Source organism: Rhododendron vialii, chromosome 6a (genome assembly GCF_030253575.1).
Source record: "Rhododendron vialii isolate Sample 1 chromosome 6a, ASM3025357v1".
Lineage (NCBI taxonomy): Eukaryota > Viridiplantae > Streptophyta > Magnoliopsida > Ericales > Ericaceae > Rhododendron > Rhododendron vialii.
In genome coordinates this window covers 38,582,136-38,600,850 of record NC_080562.1, presented here as the reverse complement: position 1 = coordinate 38,600,850, position 18,715 = coordinate 38,582,136, and the positions used below count along the sequence as shown (strand labels likewise).

Here is an 18,715-nt window from a genome sequence, read left to right as displayed (position 1 = left end):
GTCTGTTTGAATGTAACTACTGTACGGTTCGGAGTCGTTGGAAGTTAGCATCCCGCCATGCCTGACCTGAGGAAGGAATTTGTTAAGCTAGCTCACCCAATGGCAATTATCAATACGTGGCAACACTTACACTTTTATAAAGTAACGCTTAATTTCTTACTATTACTATTTAGCTTGTGAATATGCCTTCCCCTTATATTCCTCTCTTAAGGAGAGCCCATTACCCCGTTTAACATTGATCCACCCGAAAATTAGACTTCCCCAAACTTCAATTCATTTTTTCATTATCAAAACATTGGAGTTGGTGTATATATGAAACAAAAACAAAAAAAAATGATAATACCAAAATTATTATTTTTTGGTACCAAAATTCTAGTGCACAAAAGACTTGTACCATGGGCAATGTACAAGACTTTTATGCACTAAAGTTTTGGCACCAACAAAAAAAAGTTTTAAAATTATCACCACCCAAAAATTATTGGTCTATAGATTTTCACTTTGTAAAATTCAAATGCAAAAACTTAAACGTCAACAAACATTAACGAAAGTTCCAAAATAAATACAAATGCATGTTTTATATACATTTCTAAAATGCCTTTAGTTCGTATGAAACCTTCCTCTCCCGTTATCGAATGGCAAGAAGGGTAAGCATTGATGGAGTAACTAATATATTCTTCAATTTTAATCAACGCTAACCACCTATTTCGGGTGGCAATTATCACACGACCGCGGAACTCATATAAGGCAAAACTTAATTTCTAATCTAAGCTATGTGGGACGGGAATTATGTGTTCCACCCCATCGCGTATTTCTTTCCTTGTTAAAGATTATATAAAAAGTAGGGGTGGCAAATTGAACCCAGACCCATTAACAAATCCAGACCCATCAATTAGAAAATAGACCCAACCCAACCCATTTATTAGTTGGGTAAGAATGAGTTCAAACCCAACTAACCCATTATTAATTGGGTCATAATTGGGCATTAATTGGGTCAACTTAAATGACCCAATGGGCAATGAAAGTAACCCACCAAATTCCATCTCTTAATTGGTCCCAAATTCCATCTCTCTCTCCCTCCCCTGCCCCTCTCTCCCCCCCGCTCTCTCTCTTTCCCCCCCCCCCCCCCGCCCCCCCTCGCTCTCTTTCCCCCCGCCCCTCTCTCTCTCTCTCTCCCTCCCCCTGCCCACCCCCCGTCTCTCTCTCTCTTTCCCCCCCCCACAGGAGCATGGCCTTCTCCCTCTTTTATTCAATTGTTTTGTGCTACATCACACGGGTCCAAAAATATTTTGAATGGTGCGAATTAAAAATCAATTGTGACCGGTAACAATTATTTTGACCAGTCAAAATTGAAAACACATCTCATCCATTAATTGGGCGAATGGACCCGTGAAATTGTGCTCCGCCGTGAATAAATTTCTCTCATGGTAGTCCCGCAAAGGGTTTGGATTAAAAAATTGACTTATTTTTTTGTCCTTATTCAATTTTTTTTTGCATTTTTTTTTGTTTTGTGTCATATTTTTGTGACTTATTAATTTGTTTTGATGAGAGGAATCAGAAAAGTAAAAAAATTTGATCGAAACTTATAACTTTTTGAATAAAGACAAAAAAAAATCAATAAGACAAAAAAAATTACTTATTCTCGTCTTTTTGAAAAAATTTATGAGTTTCGATCATAATTTTTTTTTACTTTTTAAATTTTTCGATCATAATTTTTAGTTTATATATAATTGGGTTAATGGGCGGGTCGGGTTTGCTTTAAAATAAATGGGTCGGGTTGGGTATGGGTAATTAGACTCATAGTTAACGGGTCTAAATGGGTCAATGACCCATTAAAGACCCAACCCACTAACAACTTACCCAATTTGACCCAAACCCGCCCGTTTGCCACCCCTAATAAAAAGTAAGGGGGGGAAAAGGAAAAGAGAGAGGGCACCATTCCGTGAAACAAGACTCCCTTCCCCAAATTTTAATTGAAAACATTAGCAAATATCAGGGTAAGTATTAAGCACGAAAATTAGTTGTGCGCAGTAACATGCTATACTTTATACTAAAATTCATATGGATACATAGGATTCCTTATGAGGCAAGTACTATATGGTATTCTATCAGAGAAACTTTGTTGTGAAGAACTTGAGGAATTTCACGAAGAACACAAGCCAAAAGTTGTCTAGAATCCTAGAACTCCCCAAAATCTGAACTTTAATTGAAAAACTGCTATAATCTAGAAAGATTCACGGCACAACCCATCCATATTCAAAAAGATATATGAGTCTAGTTTTTGAATCAAGAAACGGTTCGCAAAATAGACACCCGAGCAAGAAGTTATGCCCGTTTTTCCAACATGTGTCTATGCTGCCAGCACAAACACGAACCAGACACCAGTTCGGTCCACGAATTTTGTAGGCCAAAACACTTCGAGTTATTTTCTTAAAATTTAACACGATGCAATAGACTCACAGATGAACATTCAGGATTTATTTCAAGAATTTAGAAGATTTCTAGGTACCTTGAATAAATTCGTGAAATACAGCCACGAATTCCCTCTCACGAATTCCCCCCCCCCCCCCCCCCCCCCCTCCCTCTCCCCCTCCCTCTCTCTCTCTCTCTCTCTCTCTCTCTCTCTCTCTCTCTCCCTCTCTCTCTCTCTCTCTCTCTCTCTCTCTCTCTCTCTCTCTCTCTCTCTCTCTCTCTCTCTCTCTCTCTCTCTCTCTCTCCCCTTCCTTCCTTACGTTGAAGCATATCCAGCCCTATTGGGTTTCTTTTTTTCCTTAAGGACACACACACTCGCCTCACCACAACACAACACACGGCACACATGCACAATTCTTAAAAAAAAAATGCACTTTACCCCTTTAGATTACTAAAGTATGGCATAAAAGCACCTTATAAATAAAAGGATGTTACAGTTTTCAATAATTTTTTTTTCTCTCTTTTCACTTATTACCCAAAATTCAAAATTCAATTACCAAAATGAACAAGATCTCACTACTTGCAGTGAACACAACACAAAGTAACTGGTTTGTGCTACAATGGAATTTTTTTTTATATTTATATGTAACTTAAATTTTTTTGTGTTGCCCCAATCCAGGGGTTTTCCAAGCCTGAGGGCGTGCTGGGCCGGCCCTGGTTATGCCTATTTCTAAACCGTGGTTTTCTTTTGATGAATCTTAGCAGAAGTGTAAACCAAAAAAAAAGAGTATAAAACATGAATCAAAATGGATCGAAATATTCATCAAGAAACATGACTTGCTTTTTTGACCTCCGTTGTGCGTTTTCCGCGGGAGGTGTGGTGACGATTTGGAGCGGGCGTGAGAACCATGGGGATCGAGTGATTTTCTTCGGAATTCTCCCGTTGGTTTTCTCTTCTGAGGGTCATCGGATTTGGCCTAACGGCATGGCGGAGTGTCTGACGATGGTTGCAGTCACGGTGGTTTTGGCATGTGGGTGGTGGCTATTAGAGCTGTTACTCGAAATCGGAAAATCGATTGAAACCGGAAAAACCGAACCTGACTGAATTTTTTAAATCGGTTGAATAATTTCGATCCGGTTCTGGTTTATAAAATTTTATAAATCGGAAAAATAATTTCGATCCGGTTTATGTGTTTTAAAAACCGGTTGAAACCGGACCAGTTATATATATGAATGGGGGATCGAGCCTACCCATTCAATAGAGTCAATTCAATATTTCATATTGAATATAGGGAATTCAATTTTTGGAGAAAAACTGCTACAGTCATTAATCCAACAATTAATTCCTTAATCAAATCGTGGGTTTTATTCTGGGCATTTTACCCAGTATTAATTAGCTGCGACAACTGATTCTGTAACTGAACCATCCAAACGCGAATGGTATAGACCCAATAAAGCACAATCAATTCCAAACCAATCTAGATTAGACCACAGACCACAGATCTCGAACCACAGGTCGCGGGCCCACGAATCCTGAGTCCCGGTCCTAGCCCAGGTCTCATCTAGATGTTCGGCGATGGCGCGCGCGCACGCGTCCCTTGGTTTTATCAATTCCCATAATGAGACAATTTTTCACTCATCTCTTAATGGAATTTGTTCGCTGCTGTAGGGTCCACCTCACGCGGTGTGGGTCCCACCAAATTTTCGTTGGTTAAATTCTATTTTCCAACAGGGGGTTGTGTGAATTGAAATCAAGTCACTCAAACCTTGTTTGTTTAGAATTTGAATTTTGGATTCTCTCTGTGCACAGTTTTCAATAATTTTTTTTTCTCTCTCTATTTTTCTTCACTTATTATCCAAAATTTAAAATTCAAATACCAAAATGAACAAGATCTCACTGCTTGCAATGACCACAACACAAAGTAACTGGTTTGTGCTAAAATGGAAAACTTTTTTTATATTTATATGTAACTTAAATTTTTTTGTGTTGCCCCAATCCAGGAGTTTTCCAAGCCCGAGGGCTTGCTGGGCCAGCCCTGATTATCCCTATTTCTAAACCGTGGTTTTCTTTTGATGAATCTTAGCAGGAGTGTAACCAAAAAAACAAAAAAGTATAAAATATGAATCAAAATGGATCAAAATATTCATCAAGAAACATGACTTGCTTCTTTGACCTCCATTGTGAGTTTTTCGCGGGAGGTGCGGTGACGATTTGGAGCGGGCGTGAGAACCATGGGGATTGAGTGATTTTGTAACGATCCGGATTTTCGACCCAATTTTTTTTCTAAATATAATATTATTAGAATTATTTTTCTTAATGCAATTTTTTTTAATACAATTATGCATGCAATATATATATATGTATTCTTTTTAAATTTTTCCTACACACATGCGTACATGCACAATCCTTCTCCTCCCTCACCTCAAACTCCTTCCGTCTCTCCGTCTCCTACTCAGCCTCTACTTCCTCCCTAACCCTAAAATCAAACCAAATTCGTCCATTCCAAATCCCATGAACCCAACCCCATTAAATTCACTCTTATTCTCTTTTACCAAAATTCTCCTATAAATACCCCACCCCCTTGACCCACGAAATTTACACCACAATATTTCCCACGCCCCACCAGTCAAAAAGAGAGAGAAAAACCAGAAAAAAAAAAACAAGCTTCAATCCATGGAGTTTTAGAGAGAGAAAGAAAGAGAGAGAAAAGTGGGTTTCATAGCTACGCCCAATCGAAACCCAATTCAATCATCCCGATCATCTCCTACAACCCAGAGCATCCCCGAACAAACCTCAATCCGATCCCAAGGTCTCTCGACCAAAGAACCCGAAGTCTCATTCCCCAAAATTCAAGATTCGTTTTTAATTCAATTCGATCCGATTAAAGGTACTATAATCCATTCCAACCTATTCTCTAAGTATATTAAGTGTTTATATGCTTAACCCTATGTCCCGAACGAAAAAAAATATGGTTCACGGCGAGTTTTCTGCCGTATTCTGATATTATTTTCGAGCCTGATACTTTATTTGTAATTATTTACGAATAAGACGACCCTTATGATATTTATTTTATAATCTTTCTGATATTAATATTATAAAAAACTACTGACTTAATATTATTTTTCTACAATATAATATCCACTTAGAATAAAGCGTACTAATTATATCAGTTTAATTTATCTGGTAGATTGAGTTGGTTTTAAATATTTCGAAACAACTTTGCGACCTTCCAAACCTCATTTTTGACCCCCGAATTATTTTTTCTAGACTTTTCACATCTCAAAGATCATAACTTGTTAATATTACATTTTTTATTTAATTATCTATTTATTAAATTATTTATTAGTTATCTATCAAAGTTTACAAACGAAAAATCCTTGCGACCTTCCAAACAACGTTTGAACACCCAAAATAATTTTTCCTAGACTTCTTGTATCTCAAAGATGATATCTTGTTAAATTAATATTTTTTTTATTTAATTTACTATTTATTGTTATTTCTATAGCGTTTTCAATCAAAAATTCTTTACAACCTTATTATAAATGCCCGAATAATTTTATTTAGACTCCTTATATTCTGAAGATAAAATTTTGTTAACCGTAACATATTTTAAATTTGTAAATTATTTATTATCTATTTACTTCACTTTCGGCCACTTTATTTAAACATCTTTATTTAAATTAATCCCGTGACCATCCGAACCCAACTTTTGACACTCAACTAGTTGCATAGGACCTGTAGGACTCTTATTAAGGTCATGATAAATATTTTAATATTTTTATCTAATTAATGTATTTAAATTAGTTTTTAGTTAATCTATTATCTTAGAATTAATTAATAAGAGCCCAGAAAATTTTCCTTTTAAATTACTTTAAAACTCTTACTTTATTATTGACATTGTGACCATACAAGATTAAGGGCAACGGCCCATCTATAAAAAGTTGCGTGATTACATTGCTTATTAATTGTTTTAATTATTATTGATTTGTTGTATATTGCATCGATATTTGATTTGAATGCTAGATTGGACCCTAGAGACATGGAGTGGTGTTGCGAAATAGAACTCATCTAGATGATGCTAGATAATGGATAAATTGGAAAGTTTTATTTTTAGATTGCCTGCAGGCGTGATTTTGAGATGTGATGAGTTGGATGTGATGGTTTGAAACTGGCAAAGTAAGCCCAGTGTTGATTGATGAATAATGATTGGCAAAATAAGCCCAATGATGAATGATGTATTGATACTGGCAAAGTAAGCCCAGTGATGATTGTGAAGTGATATATAAGATAAGCGAACCCTAGTTATGATTCGGGCATGATAAGCTTTCTTTTATTGTAATGAGAGGGATACACGCTAGATACATAACTGAAGTGCAATCCGCGACAACAAAAGAAAGTGAGCTCATGGGACAAGGCATGGCTAACGGTTGGGGAGGAAAGATCTCGCGGAGAGATCTTAGATTTCACATTAGATTATGGATAGTAATGAACTGGCTTATGTGGAGAATATTTGTTTGGCTTCTTCAATTCAATATTATCTTGTTACCTGCTAATTGTAAAGTAAGAGGGGTGGTTGGGTTGGATTATTCTACTTGGTGATTTATCACTCACGGATACGTCTGTATCCTGGCAAATCGTTTGCTTCGGCGATCAATTTGCCAGTGGGCGCAGGATTCAATGGAGAGAATTCAAAGATGTTGCAGTTCAACACGGAAAGAATATCAAGAACGAAGATCGAGTATGTTTCGGATTTGTATCAAGCCTAGAGTCAGTTCTGAAATTAATGTATTTTGAATCAGTAAATTTATCTTGTGACTGTAATAGCTAAACTTTATTTTGAAAAATTATATTTATTTAGCAAATTTTTCTAAGATTTTATTTTATATTGCTTCCGAAAAGTCGGGGCTTTACAGATTTTCTTTGGAACTCCCGTTGGTTTCTCTCCTCGGGGTCATCGGATTTGGCCTAATGGCATGGCGGAGTGTCTGATGGTGGTTGCAGTCACAGTGGTTTTGGCGTGTGGGTGGTGGCTGCCGTGTTTCGATGGGATGGCGGCAGGGCTGCTTGCGTTAGGGTTAAGGTTTTTCTTTTCTTGGTTGGGCTTGCCCCATTAGGTGTCGGGCTTTGGCCCTTTAAGTGTGGCCTTGTCTATTTTGGTTTTCTAGATTGGCTACCAATCATGAGTTTAGATCTTGGACTGGACACAAGATTGTTCTTAATTTAGTTTTAAAAATATGATGTCGTTTTCTTTGTTTCTATTGTCATCGTAACAATTTCATTGATTAATGAATTTTTTCTGCCTTTCAAAAAAATATTACTCAGTTTGAGGGGTTATAAAGCTGATAAGTGAAATAGGTGATGTCATATGTGGGGGTGCAATAGCAAGACTAGAACATCCAGGGTGGGGGTGAGTCACCCCTGATCCAAAATGGTAAATCCGCCCGAGATCCAATGGCTAATAAACGGTGAGAGTTCTGGTCAATGCCATAAGTTGACGGGAATCGGCTATAGTAAAAGTTAGTACGGCGACTTGTCTTCATTGAATGATGATTTATTTGTTTGGTGTGGAATTTACCGTCTAATCAAAATCTACACTACTCCGTGTACGGAAAAAACTACTTCTTCCGTTCCAAAATATTTGGTATTTTTCGATATTCGCGCCGTTCTTTAAACTCTTATATCTCTCAATTTATGATATTTTTTATAATTTTGAAAACTTTGTATTATAGATCTAATCGAGAACTATCAAACGAAATCCATATTGCATATTGTTGGAGATTCATATTGAAAGATATAAACGATTAAAAACTGACACAAATATCGAAAAAGTCCAAATAATATGGGACGGAGGGAGTACTAGGGTTCGTTTAAATGTTTAATTAGTGAAATAATAATAAAAAATACAAGAAAGAGATAAAAAAAATATATTTTTATATTCACTTAGCAATAATATTATAGAAAATGGTAGAAAGTAAATTTTTCTGTACAACCTTCTAAAGCATGAAAATTTACTTTATTTTTTCTCACAAAATATACGGGGAAATTTTATTTTCTTAAAAAATCAATAATAATAATTACTCTAAATTCTTTCTTTATCCTCTTTCCTCCATTTTTTATTTTCTAATTTCAGAAAATTTATTCCCTAAAAACTAAGATATCTTATTTTCTCTATTAATTATTTTCTTGCAAAATTTTCATTCTAATCAAACGTATATGAGAAAAAAATAATTTTTCTTTTTCTTTTCTTTCGCTTTACTTCACTTCACTTTCTATCATTTTCACTTTTCATTTTATTTTTCTTGCTAATCAAATGGACCCTAAAGTGTATTCTCACCGCTTAACATTCATTGTTCCTCAAACCGCTCTCAATGTTATTGTTCGAAAGTGCTACAGTTGGTTTGGATTCTAGAAAACCCTTTCTCTTTTTTAAATCCGGTCAATTAATTATTAAGACGGACAGTGTAATTCAACGTTGCAGTAAAGGGAGCGATGTTGAGCGGTGGGGTAGTTTTACTGGGAAAAAAATGCAAAATACACTTTAAAATTTAACGCCACATGAAGTGCAGAACACGTGAGTGGGCCTTTGCTAATTCCTAAGCACTCCTTTACTTGAAGTTATCAGAAACCCTAATTTTGTCGCCGTCCTCCTATTGTCTTTATATTTGCTCAGACTGACTCATTGGAAAACTTATTAGATCTGTCCCCGCCCCTTCCCCCCCCCCCAAAGGAGTCTTTTATCTCGTCTCTTTCCCAGTCCACAAACCAAGAAGAAGAAGATAAAGCTCTCATAATTTTCCTGTTCTTCCCTTGGACTGTTTTTTTTTTTAATTTTCTTGTTCTTCCCTGGGATTGTTTTTTTTTGCTCGGCATTCTTCCCTTGGATCGTTTCTGATCAGATCATATCTGTGAAGATGGCCAACAATTTTATTGTTTTTCTTTTCCACTTGATCTGCTCAGACTCATCAGAAAAACTTAGATCCATTCCCTACCAAACCAATTGTCTCTTATCTACCACTCTGTATCTGTCTCCCTCCCTCCCTCTAGAAAAGATATATTTCTCATATCAAGTCATCCGCTTTATTCTTCTCTCAATTGTTACAGATGTTGTGATCACATCTGTGAAGATGACAAGATCAATTCTCTACGGTTCACCAAACGGTGGTCGAGTGCTTTTCTTCTTACCGGTTGAGAAAAAGAGAATTTCCTATATGGTGATTAAACGGGTATCAACAAGAGAGAGAGAGAGAGAGAGAGAGAGAGAGAGAGAGAGAGAGAGAGAGAGACTAGCCATTTGATGATCTGCCATCAGAGGTACTTTTCTACCCTCCGGATTTTGATTACTTTCTTCTGTTTTGTTAACTCATGTGTCTTTATTAAACTGTTCTACCACCTTAAACTTAAGCATAACATGGACAAGTTTGATGCAATACATGCAGCTTCAAGGTCGATCGATCTTGAAGTTATTGGCTGAGTAAATTACTAATTGTACTTATCTCTCTCCCGCTGCATATTTCTCTTTTCCACTTCCCCCCTGTTTAGGATCTGAAAGAATAAAGAAAGAAAAGCAGTAAAGTAATTTACACAAAACTAATGATGTTGATTCTCACTTTTGGTACAATTGATGATAGAAGTCGGCTTTAGGACCGCAAGGGCCGACCGAGTGAGAGGCATGCGGGGTCGCGTGTACATATAGAATTTTTAGATTCACCTCAGGTCATATATAAATGATTGTAATTGTTCATTTTTTTTAGAGAATTTTTTTTTTTTTTAAACCTTACTAGAAAAATATCATCTCAATCGGATACCACTAATTAAATGCTTGATCCATTCATTTTTCTTTCAATTCAGAATTTAGAATTGCGATTTCTAACTCAAAACATGAATGAGTAATCTAGCACTTATCTTTAGTAGATAGAACTGATCTTTTACAAGAAAAGCTAAGAATTTATTCCTCGCAAAATGAACGTGTCCCCAAAATTTATACACGTAGAATTATTAATAAGAGTATAGATGAAGAACACGAAATAGGTTTGTTTTAAGGCATATAGTCGAGGTGCGCAAGTTTGCCCAAGTAATTGGTTATTAAAATACATATTTACTTTAAAACTAAGATTATTTTGGTGTGAGTGTGTTTAAATGTAACTCATATATTGCGGTTACAAAGAAAATTGATATCTCTACTATATCAATTTCCTGGGACTGCAAGGTATTAGTCACCATAAAAAATTTATGTCCTCATGATAATTTCCCTGGAAAGCCAAATTTTGGATTCATGGCCCCATTATCCTTTCATTTTATGGGTGTTTGTATTAGAATAGTGATTACTTACAACTGTCTTAATTTGCAAAATGAAGTAAACAACACTTATTGAGTGTATGTCTAAACTTTTTTTATCGATGACCAATACCCTTTAGGTTAATTGAATAATCCTAGTAATTCTACTATAAGACAATATAAAAACGCAAAATAATGATTATTTTTGTTTATTTTAGGTCAATAATGATTTATTTCTGAATTTGATATAAATGAGTACAAAATAAACAAAACAAAATAAAAACTTTTTAAAATATTTATGGTGTGCAAAAAAAGATTGGAACTTTGGTCTTGAGTAGCATCTACAACCGCTAAAGCGTAACTAATTTTCAATACAAGACGTGCAATAGGTGCAAGAGTCACCATCTACACCTAGTTCCAATAGGAAAAAAAGAGAAAAAAAAAGGCATTTGCTCGCGCTCTCAATTCTCACTCTGCGTTTATACTTGTAATCCTCGCACTCACAATTGTTTGAGTTGATTTTTAAAGACGTTTTTACGCTCACACTTGCCCGCGTATTATGTTACTTAGGTAATAAATATTGTCAGGGTAATGTTGAAAACTTGGGATGGTCTCAGTCGTTTGTGGGGAGCTTCTGAATCACCCCGGCCACTTTGGCCTCAGTAAATGCTAATGTTTATAAGCACACAACCTTCATTTTGAATTTCGAAGATGGTCTCAGTCCCATCCACTTGTAAAAAGTTCTTCTCAATACTTGCATTGGGGCAAGTATTGACCTAGCTAGTGCACCTACCAAAGACTCAGTACACCTTCCAATCAACCCCGAGCCACCACTCAGCCATAAACGCGCATCTCAACTTAGATTGGAAGGATAGCTAGGATCGTGTGGGATTAAAATGACTATGGGATTCTCCGTCCATCGACTGGAGTATTAGTCATGGGACTATTTGTCTCTCCTAAATTAATCATTTCCTGTACATGTTTGTATGTCCAGGTGATTACAAATGTTGGGCAAGTTACATCTGTACTATCCTATATATGTTTGAAGAAGGCATCCGGAATATTGGATTAATAGCCTAATTAACCATATATCTCGCCCCAATGCAGTTTATTTGGAGTAAACTGACAAGAAGAAAATATTAAAGAGAAGAAGAAAATAATAGACGCAGACATACATATCTGAACAAGAAGAAATCAACTGTGAACTCTTGTCCTTCGATGAAAGGAGAAGACAAATCCTTAGCCCGCCACAGAATTCTCTCACAACCCGGAAAGTTAGGCAACTCAAAAATTAGAAAAAATAACAAATTGTCCAAGTTGATTTTTAAATCGGAAGAGTATGTAGTTAAAAGAAATCCATTACATTACAATACATATAAAGCATGAGAAGAGGTACCAAAGCCTAATGTCAAAAAAAATAGGTACCAAAGCCTGAATGAAACTCCTTTTTTGCCCCTTTTGCCTTTGTCAGTGCATGTCTTTAACTCACGTTAAAAGTGAAGAGTTAAAAAAGCAATAAAAAATGCTGTTGGAAAAAAAAAACAATAATAGTCCCCACTACACATATACTTCATCCGTCCCTAAGTAAGCATCCTCTGCAAGAAAAAAAAAAAAACGTACAAAAAATTTCAAACAAAAAAATAAAGTACTTCCGTGCATAAATTTTTTAATTTGTTCCCACCAAATTAAAGAACTCAATTAGATCATTAATTCAGTGCAAAGAACTTGAAAAAACTATGCATGAAAGTACTTTATTATTTTTTGAAAATTACATGTCTTTTCATAGTGACTTAAGGGTAATTTTATATTTGGCATGAATTAAAGAAAAAAAAAAGAGTGCTATAATAATAATTAAAAAGGGATTGTTAAAAATAATTTTTTTTAGAATAAATACAATTACATATCTACGGTAAAAGCAAAGAGAAAATAGTTTAGCGTCCCTCTTGCTTTTACTCCCTCCGCGACATAAATGCACATTTTCCATCGACATCTACTAGCAAAACATAGAATTTGAGTTAGCGAGGTGTTAATATGTTAGTCAACAGGGAGTTTAGAGTCTATCTATAGTCTTAAACCCCAAATCTACTCCCCATGGGATTCAAACCTTGGTCACCATTAAGGAGAGAAATGAGACAATCAACTCAACTAAACTTGGTTTCTCACATAGAACCTGGGTTAGTCATCATCATTCGATGCATTTTCACAATGTCTAATCAACCTGATATTGTCTTACAAATTCTCCCTCAATCCTTTCTTTGCTGATAAAAAAACAAAAACAAAGAACATTTAACATAAGACTCCATTCCACTAAGAACGTATTTGACTTTTAGAACTTTTTTCAATTTTGTTCTTTTATCCAAATATTTTGAAAAATAACCACTTTTTAGAAAGAAAAAAAAGACTAATTTATTTGACCTTTTTTTTGTTAGAAAGTGGTTATTTCTTAAAATTTTTGGGTGAAATTTTTTTTTTTTTACTTTTCTAATTTGTCTCATCGAAATGGATCATTAATCTACAAAAATTTAGCCTAAAACTAAAAAAAAATTGAATAAAAAAGAAAGTAGAAAGAAATTAGAAAGAGAATGAAGCTGTATAGAGGCAGGCCTGCTCAGACTCGGAATTGGAATCTGAGTTGGTGAGAATTTGGTACTTGGTGACATGCTCAACTACCCAGTTTAGACGAGTGCCTTCCTCCAACTCCATTATCAGATCGCCGCAGTTTTCTCCACTAATCTGAATAAAAAAGAAATTATACACAACCATAAGTATTCACACTATAATTTACAAAAACAAGACCAACTATACGTATTGTTCTTCGCGGATGATCTTTGGTGAACCTCGATTACCAATTGTAATACCATAGCCGATACTTTAAATGAGTTTTGCAGAGAGTCGGGCCAATAAATCAACTTGAGTGAATCGAAAGTCTTCCTGTCAAAGATCGAATACGCCTAGAGCTCTCTGTGACTCCCTTGTGAACATCCTCCAAGTTTAGCCTACTAAGAACTTGGGTACTTACCTTGGCTTCCCTCCTTACGATTCCCCTCCTAACTTACACATTTTTCAACCTTGGGGGACAAAGTGAATAGAAAACTAGTTGGGTGGAAAATCAAATGCATGCCTTTGGCCAGCCGTGTTGTTCTCCTCAATTCTGTTACGACCTCCATCCCTAGTTATGTTATGAAATGTAATCTTCTTCCCGCTGGGGCTGCTAACGCGCTGGATAAAATTAGCAGGGATTTCTTATAGGGCTACTCTTGAGCACCGAAACTTGCATGCTGTTAATTGGTCCAAAGTTTGTAAGCCCAAATAGTTTGGTGGTCTGGGTATTGTCAAGACAAAAGAAGCCAACATTGTGGCTGTGTGAAAACTTGCGTACAGAGAATCAAGCCATCTGGGCCAATGTTGTTAAGAGTAAGTACAACATCCACACCATGAACTCCAGTCGCCCTTCCACCACTTGGTGTGGTATCATTAAACGTTTCGCTAAAATCCATGTGAGGAATGGTGAGAGCACCAACTTCGATCTGGGGTGACAGCTAATTCGATCTGGGGTGACAAATAGCTGAGTAGTGGGCCAATTCGTGGTGTATCTCGGGCCCCCTCAGGATTATTGATCTCGCTGACTCTACGAGACTGTTGGACCAATAACGAGTGGAATTTCAATAAACTTTCCATGGAACTTCCCACTTGTATAGCCATTGAAATCCACATCTCTTTGCAGTTTGCAGTGTATATACTTGAAGCTGGATCGACCCACTCTTTCCTGAACCAGCACCAACCCTCTCTCCCTTTTGGAGTGTTGGGATTGGGTATGAAAGATTAAAGCTCACCTCAGAGTGCGCTATTTCTTCTGGCTATTCGTCCAGGAAAAAAATCTCTACCAAAGTTTTCCTTCACAATTGTCAAATTTCTTTGGATACCTTTTGTCCTGCAGGTTGTGTCGAGGAAGAGTCTGTTTATCATGTTCTTCGGCTTTGTCCCAGAACTAAGGAGTTGTGGGATGCCATTGGCATTCTCCCATTCTGCCTTCCATCCTTTGGTTCAGCATTTGCCATGGTTGGGGATTCCTTGGAGTTGCATCTTTCCCACTATTTGTTGGGCGATTTGGCTCCACAGGAACAAATTTGTTTTTTGATACTCAAGAGGATCCTTTCCCTCGTAACGTTAGGGTCTGTCGTACTATTAGTGAAGCTGTGGAATGGGACGTGTGTTTCAGTCACGTATCTTGGTAAGATGAGGATTGAGAAAAAAAACTTAGTATGCCAGGTGGGCTGATTCGTGATGACAAGGGTCTTTGAGTGGTGTGTTCAGATAAAAACATTGGTTTGGCTTCTTCCAGTACTACTTATGATGGAAAGTTGGGCACTCACTGAAAAAGGTGAGATAAGAAAAGAGAGCCATTTCTCATCAAATTTCATCATTTTTTGTGAGATTGGGTGAGAAAGAGGAATAGTCCATCAAAACATTTCTTTTTTATACTTTTCTCTCCATTTCTCATCAAAATGTTCAATCCAAATGAGAGATTTCACAAAAAATCATAATCATTTCTTTTCTTTTCTCACGAAACTCTTCCATCCAAAGGGACTGTCAGGGAATCCTCAAATTGGCACTTGCAAGGGATTCTTATGAAACAGATTCCCTCGTGTAACAACCACACAACTCATCTGTGATGACTATCAAGGAAACCATAAACTCAGCAACATAATTTCTGATTGCATGTCAAAATTATAGGAGAATAAATTATATACACCAACGGTGTAAATATTTGTTTTCTCCAAATCAATTACATTGCGCTACGTCTTCAAAACAGTGGTGTCATTTAATAGAACATTGCGACGTGACTCAATGTAATTGATTTGGAGTAAGCATATTAATGTTTACACCGACGGTGTAAATAATTTAACCTCATACTATAGATGCTCGAGAGTGAGGAAGCAATGATTAAAAAAGCACGACTAGGCGTGAGGCAAGCTTGTATCGCCTCAGAGGTGTGAGGCAAGGCGAGGTTGGATGAGGCGAATGACTAGTCAACTCGTATTGACTCGTCGTGAGGCTCCTTAAAAGCTCGACTAGGCATAGTTTAGGGCAAAATAACGCGTTAAACACAACCATAAAAGCTCAACTAGGCGTAGTTTAGGGCAACATAACACGTTAAATACAACCATAGAAGCTCGACGATGGCCAGCAAGACTTTTCAAGTGCTGACGCGACACGCGTTGGGTATAGACTTGGTCGACTTTGTAATGGGTTTCAAGGGCTAAAATCGATGTAAAGGGTTTCAAGGGCTGAAATCAACTGGGTAGTAGTCGTTAAGGGCCAGCGAGGCTTTTCTGGCGCTAACGAGTGTTGTATGATGGCCGGCGAAACTTTTTCGGCACCAGCGAGTGCTGGGTATAGACTGGGTTGACAAGGTCATTGGTTTCGAGGGCTGAAATCGACTGGGTAGTAGTAGTTGTTTTAGGGTTTCGGACACAGATCAGAGTGAACATGACATCAAGTGGGTAACGATGTTTTCTGGTGGATCGAGTTGAGTTAGGGTTTCAAACTTGATAGTCAGCAGTGGTAGGGGATGGTCGGCAAAGGTAGGGTTACGATTTGGGATTTTTATATTTTTTGTAGTATATATCTTTCTTTTTTTACAATGCTCTCCTCACCCCACGATCGACGTAAAGGGTTTTGAGGGCTGAAATCGACTGGGTAGTAGTCGTTAAGGGCCGGCGAGGCTTTTCTGGCGCTAACGAGTGTTGTATGATGGCCGGTGAAACTTTTCCGGCACCAATGAGTGCTGGGTATAGACTGGGTTGATCGGGTAATGGGTTTCGAGGGCTGAAATCGACTTGGTAGTAGTTGTTTTAGGGTTTCGGACACAGATCAGGGTATTTCGAACATGACATCAATTGGGTAACGATGTTTTCTAGTGTATCGAGTTGAGTTAGGGTTTCGAACTTGATTAGGGATAGTCAGCAGTCGTAGGGGATGGTCGGCAAAGGTACGGTTACGATTTGGGATTTTTATATTTTTTGTAGTATATCTTTCTTGTTTTATAATGCTCGCCTCGTCCACGCTTCGTCTTTTACGAACTTTGTCACCTAACATTCGCCTCGCGCTTTTCAATCACCGAAGCGAAGCATGTTTTTTCCGGGATATTAGAATTTTTGCGGATTTGTTAGCTAATTTAAATTTGCAGCAAGATAGTCTAGTTATCTAGTTGTATGCCCAACTATTTAGAGCAAACTTTGTTTGGTTTCGTTTTGAAATTTTTTTTATGAGAATAATAGGAATAATAAGTGGAAAATAATAGAGAGGAAAATGAATGAAAGTGGGAAAATTTAGAAAAATTTTTTGAAAAATACTTTTTAAAAACTAAAACAAAGAAGGCATAAATAATTCCCTAAGTACAATTTTCAACCCAAAAAAAAAAAAAAAACGAGAACCATATCGATTCATCCTTACCCCATCGCCACCACGCTTCCTCCCTCCCTCTCCTCAACTTCTATCACTATATCCACCTTTCCATTTCTCTCTCCCCTCCCAAGGTTTGGAGGGTGAGAGATACTGAAAGAGATAGAGACATGGGCCAACAATCCCTCGTATACAGCTTCGTTGCTAGAGGCACCGTAATCGTCGCCGAATTCATCGGATTCACTGGCAACTTCACCACCGTTGCTTCCCAGTACCTCCAGAGACTCCCTGACACCGCCAACACGTTCATCTACAACCACGATGGCCACACCTTTAACTACCTCGTCCAAGACGGCTTCAGTAAGTAGTACTCCCCCCGTAACTATCCTTCCCTCGATTTCCTCGTCAATGTCTAGATCTTAACTTTGTCTTCACATAAATCAAACGACTGCGTGTAATTTATCCAACACTCGTCTCCCTCCCTCCCTCTGCGTTTAATAGCACCTCTAGGAGGCCCATCATCTCTATGACAATTCCTAATTAGCTCAGGAGCACCCTCAGAGACAATTCCCTTATGTGAAACCCTAGGCCTCTCACACGGTGAAACACTAGGCCTACTCTGCGTCGGAACCCTAGGGGAGTGAGTTTGAAGTACATAATAAGTGAACTTCTGACTTTTTGAGAGAGCAGCAGCCTGCAGCTGAGGTTCGGAGGATGTTTTCTTGGGTTCTTTTGAAGTATGTAATATTATACTCCATATCTGTCGTTCTGTTCATTTACCTTTTCACACGGCAATTGGGGTCGATGGAATATTGGACACTAGTGTTGAGTTAATTTGTATTTATATTGTGGTGTGGAGAGAGAGAGAGAGAGAGAGAGAGAGAACACGGCAGGTGAGTGTGTGCTGTGGTGTTTTGTATAAAGTGAGTGGGATTGAGTGTCGGTTTTGTGCATGTGAGAGTTTGGGGAGTTATAATGTATGAATTGTTTCTTAGAATTGGAGGGTTATGATTTTGGGTTTTGGTATTGGTTGTGCATGTGTTGATGCAAGTGTTGTGCACGTAGATGTCTTTGGTAGGGTGATTGTGCACTGGATGGGAATATAGTTTTTTTTAAGGGAGTATTTTTGGTGGTTTCTGTTGGTATAGTTCTTTTTAAGGGAGTTTTTTTTCTTGTAAAAACAGTTTTATTGCCTGCTCTTTTTCTTAACTTCTTCTGTTAAACCTTGCAGCTTACTGTGTGGTTGCCATGGAATCTGCTGGTAGACATGTTCCGATTGTGTTTCTTGAACGAATTAGGGATGAATTTACCCAGACATATGGCAGTGGGAAAGCTGCAACGGCTGCTGCTAATAGCCTGAATATGGAGTTTGGGTAATTACTCTCCTCACTTTCACATGATCTCTTCTGGCTGCTACTAATTGTGCCTTTAGCTGATGTACTTCAATCCTGAAATATAGGCCCAAACTTAAGGAGCACATGCAGTGGTGTGGAGATCATTCAGAAGAGATCAGCAAGCTTGCAGTGGTGGGTGCTATTCGTTACTTTTTTTGATTAGCATGCTATGCATTACTTTAAGACATGTTTTTGTTCCATGGTATTTGTGTGACCTTGGTCAAGTAAATAA

At 37.4% G+C, this 18,715-nt stretch overlaps 1 protein-coding gene across 6 annotated transcripts in view; it reads left to right on the top strand.

The window, feature by feature from the left end:
- The window catches only part of LOC131328830 (uncharacterized), a 79,462-nt gene that overhangs the window by 55,653 nt on the left and 5,094 nt on the right, over nucleotides 1-18,715 (top strand). Inside the window, exons 1-3 of one of the 6 annotated variants that reach the window (XM_058361759.1) lie at nucleotides 9,105-9,721; nucleotides 18,321-18,462; nucleotides 18,549-18,615. The exons of 1 other annotated variant lie outside the window; for it this stretch is intronic. In XM_058361759.1, coding sequence (XP_058217742.1) covers nucleotides 18,338-18,462; nucleotides 18,549-18,615 — 192 coding nt within the window. In that variant the 5' untranslated portion in view covers nucleotides 9,105-9,721; nucleotides 18,321-18,337. Of the gene's footprint in view, nucleotides 1-9,104; nucleotides 9,722-17,164; nucleotides 17,450-17,630; nucleotides 17,827-18,320; nucleotides 18,463-18,548; nucleotides 18,620-18,715 lie in introns of those variants that run through there. 4 more of the 6 variants (XM_058361757.1, XM_058361760.1, XM_058361762.1 and 1 more) reach the window with 4 other exon arrangements.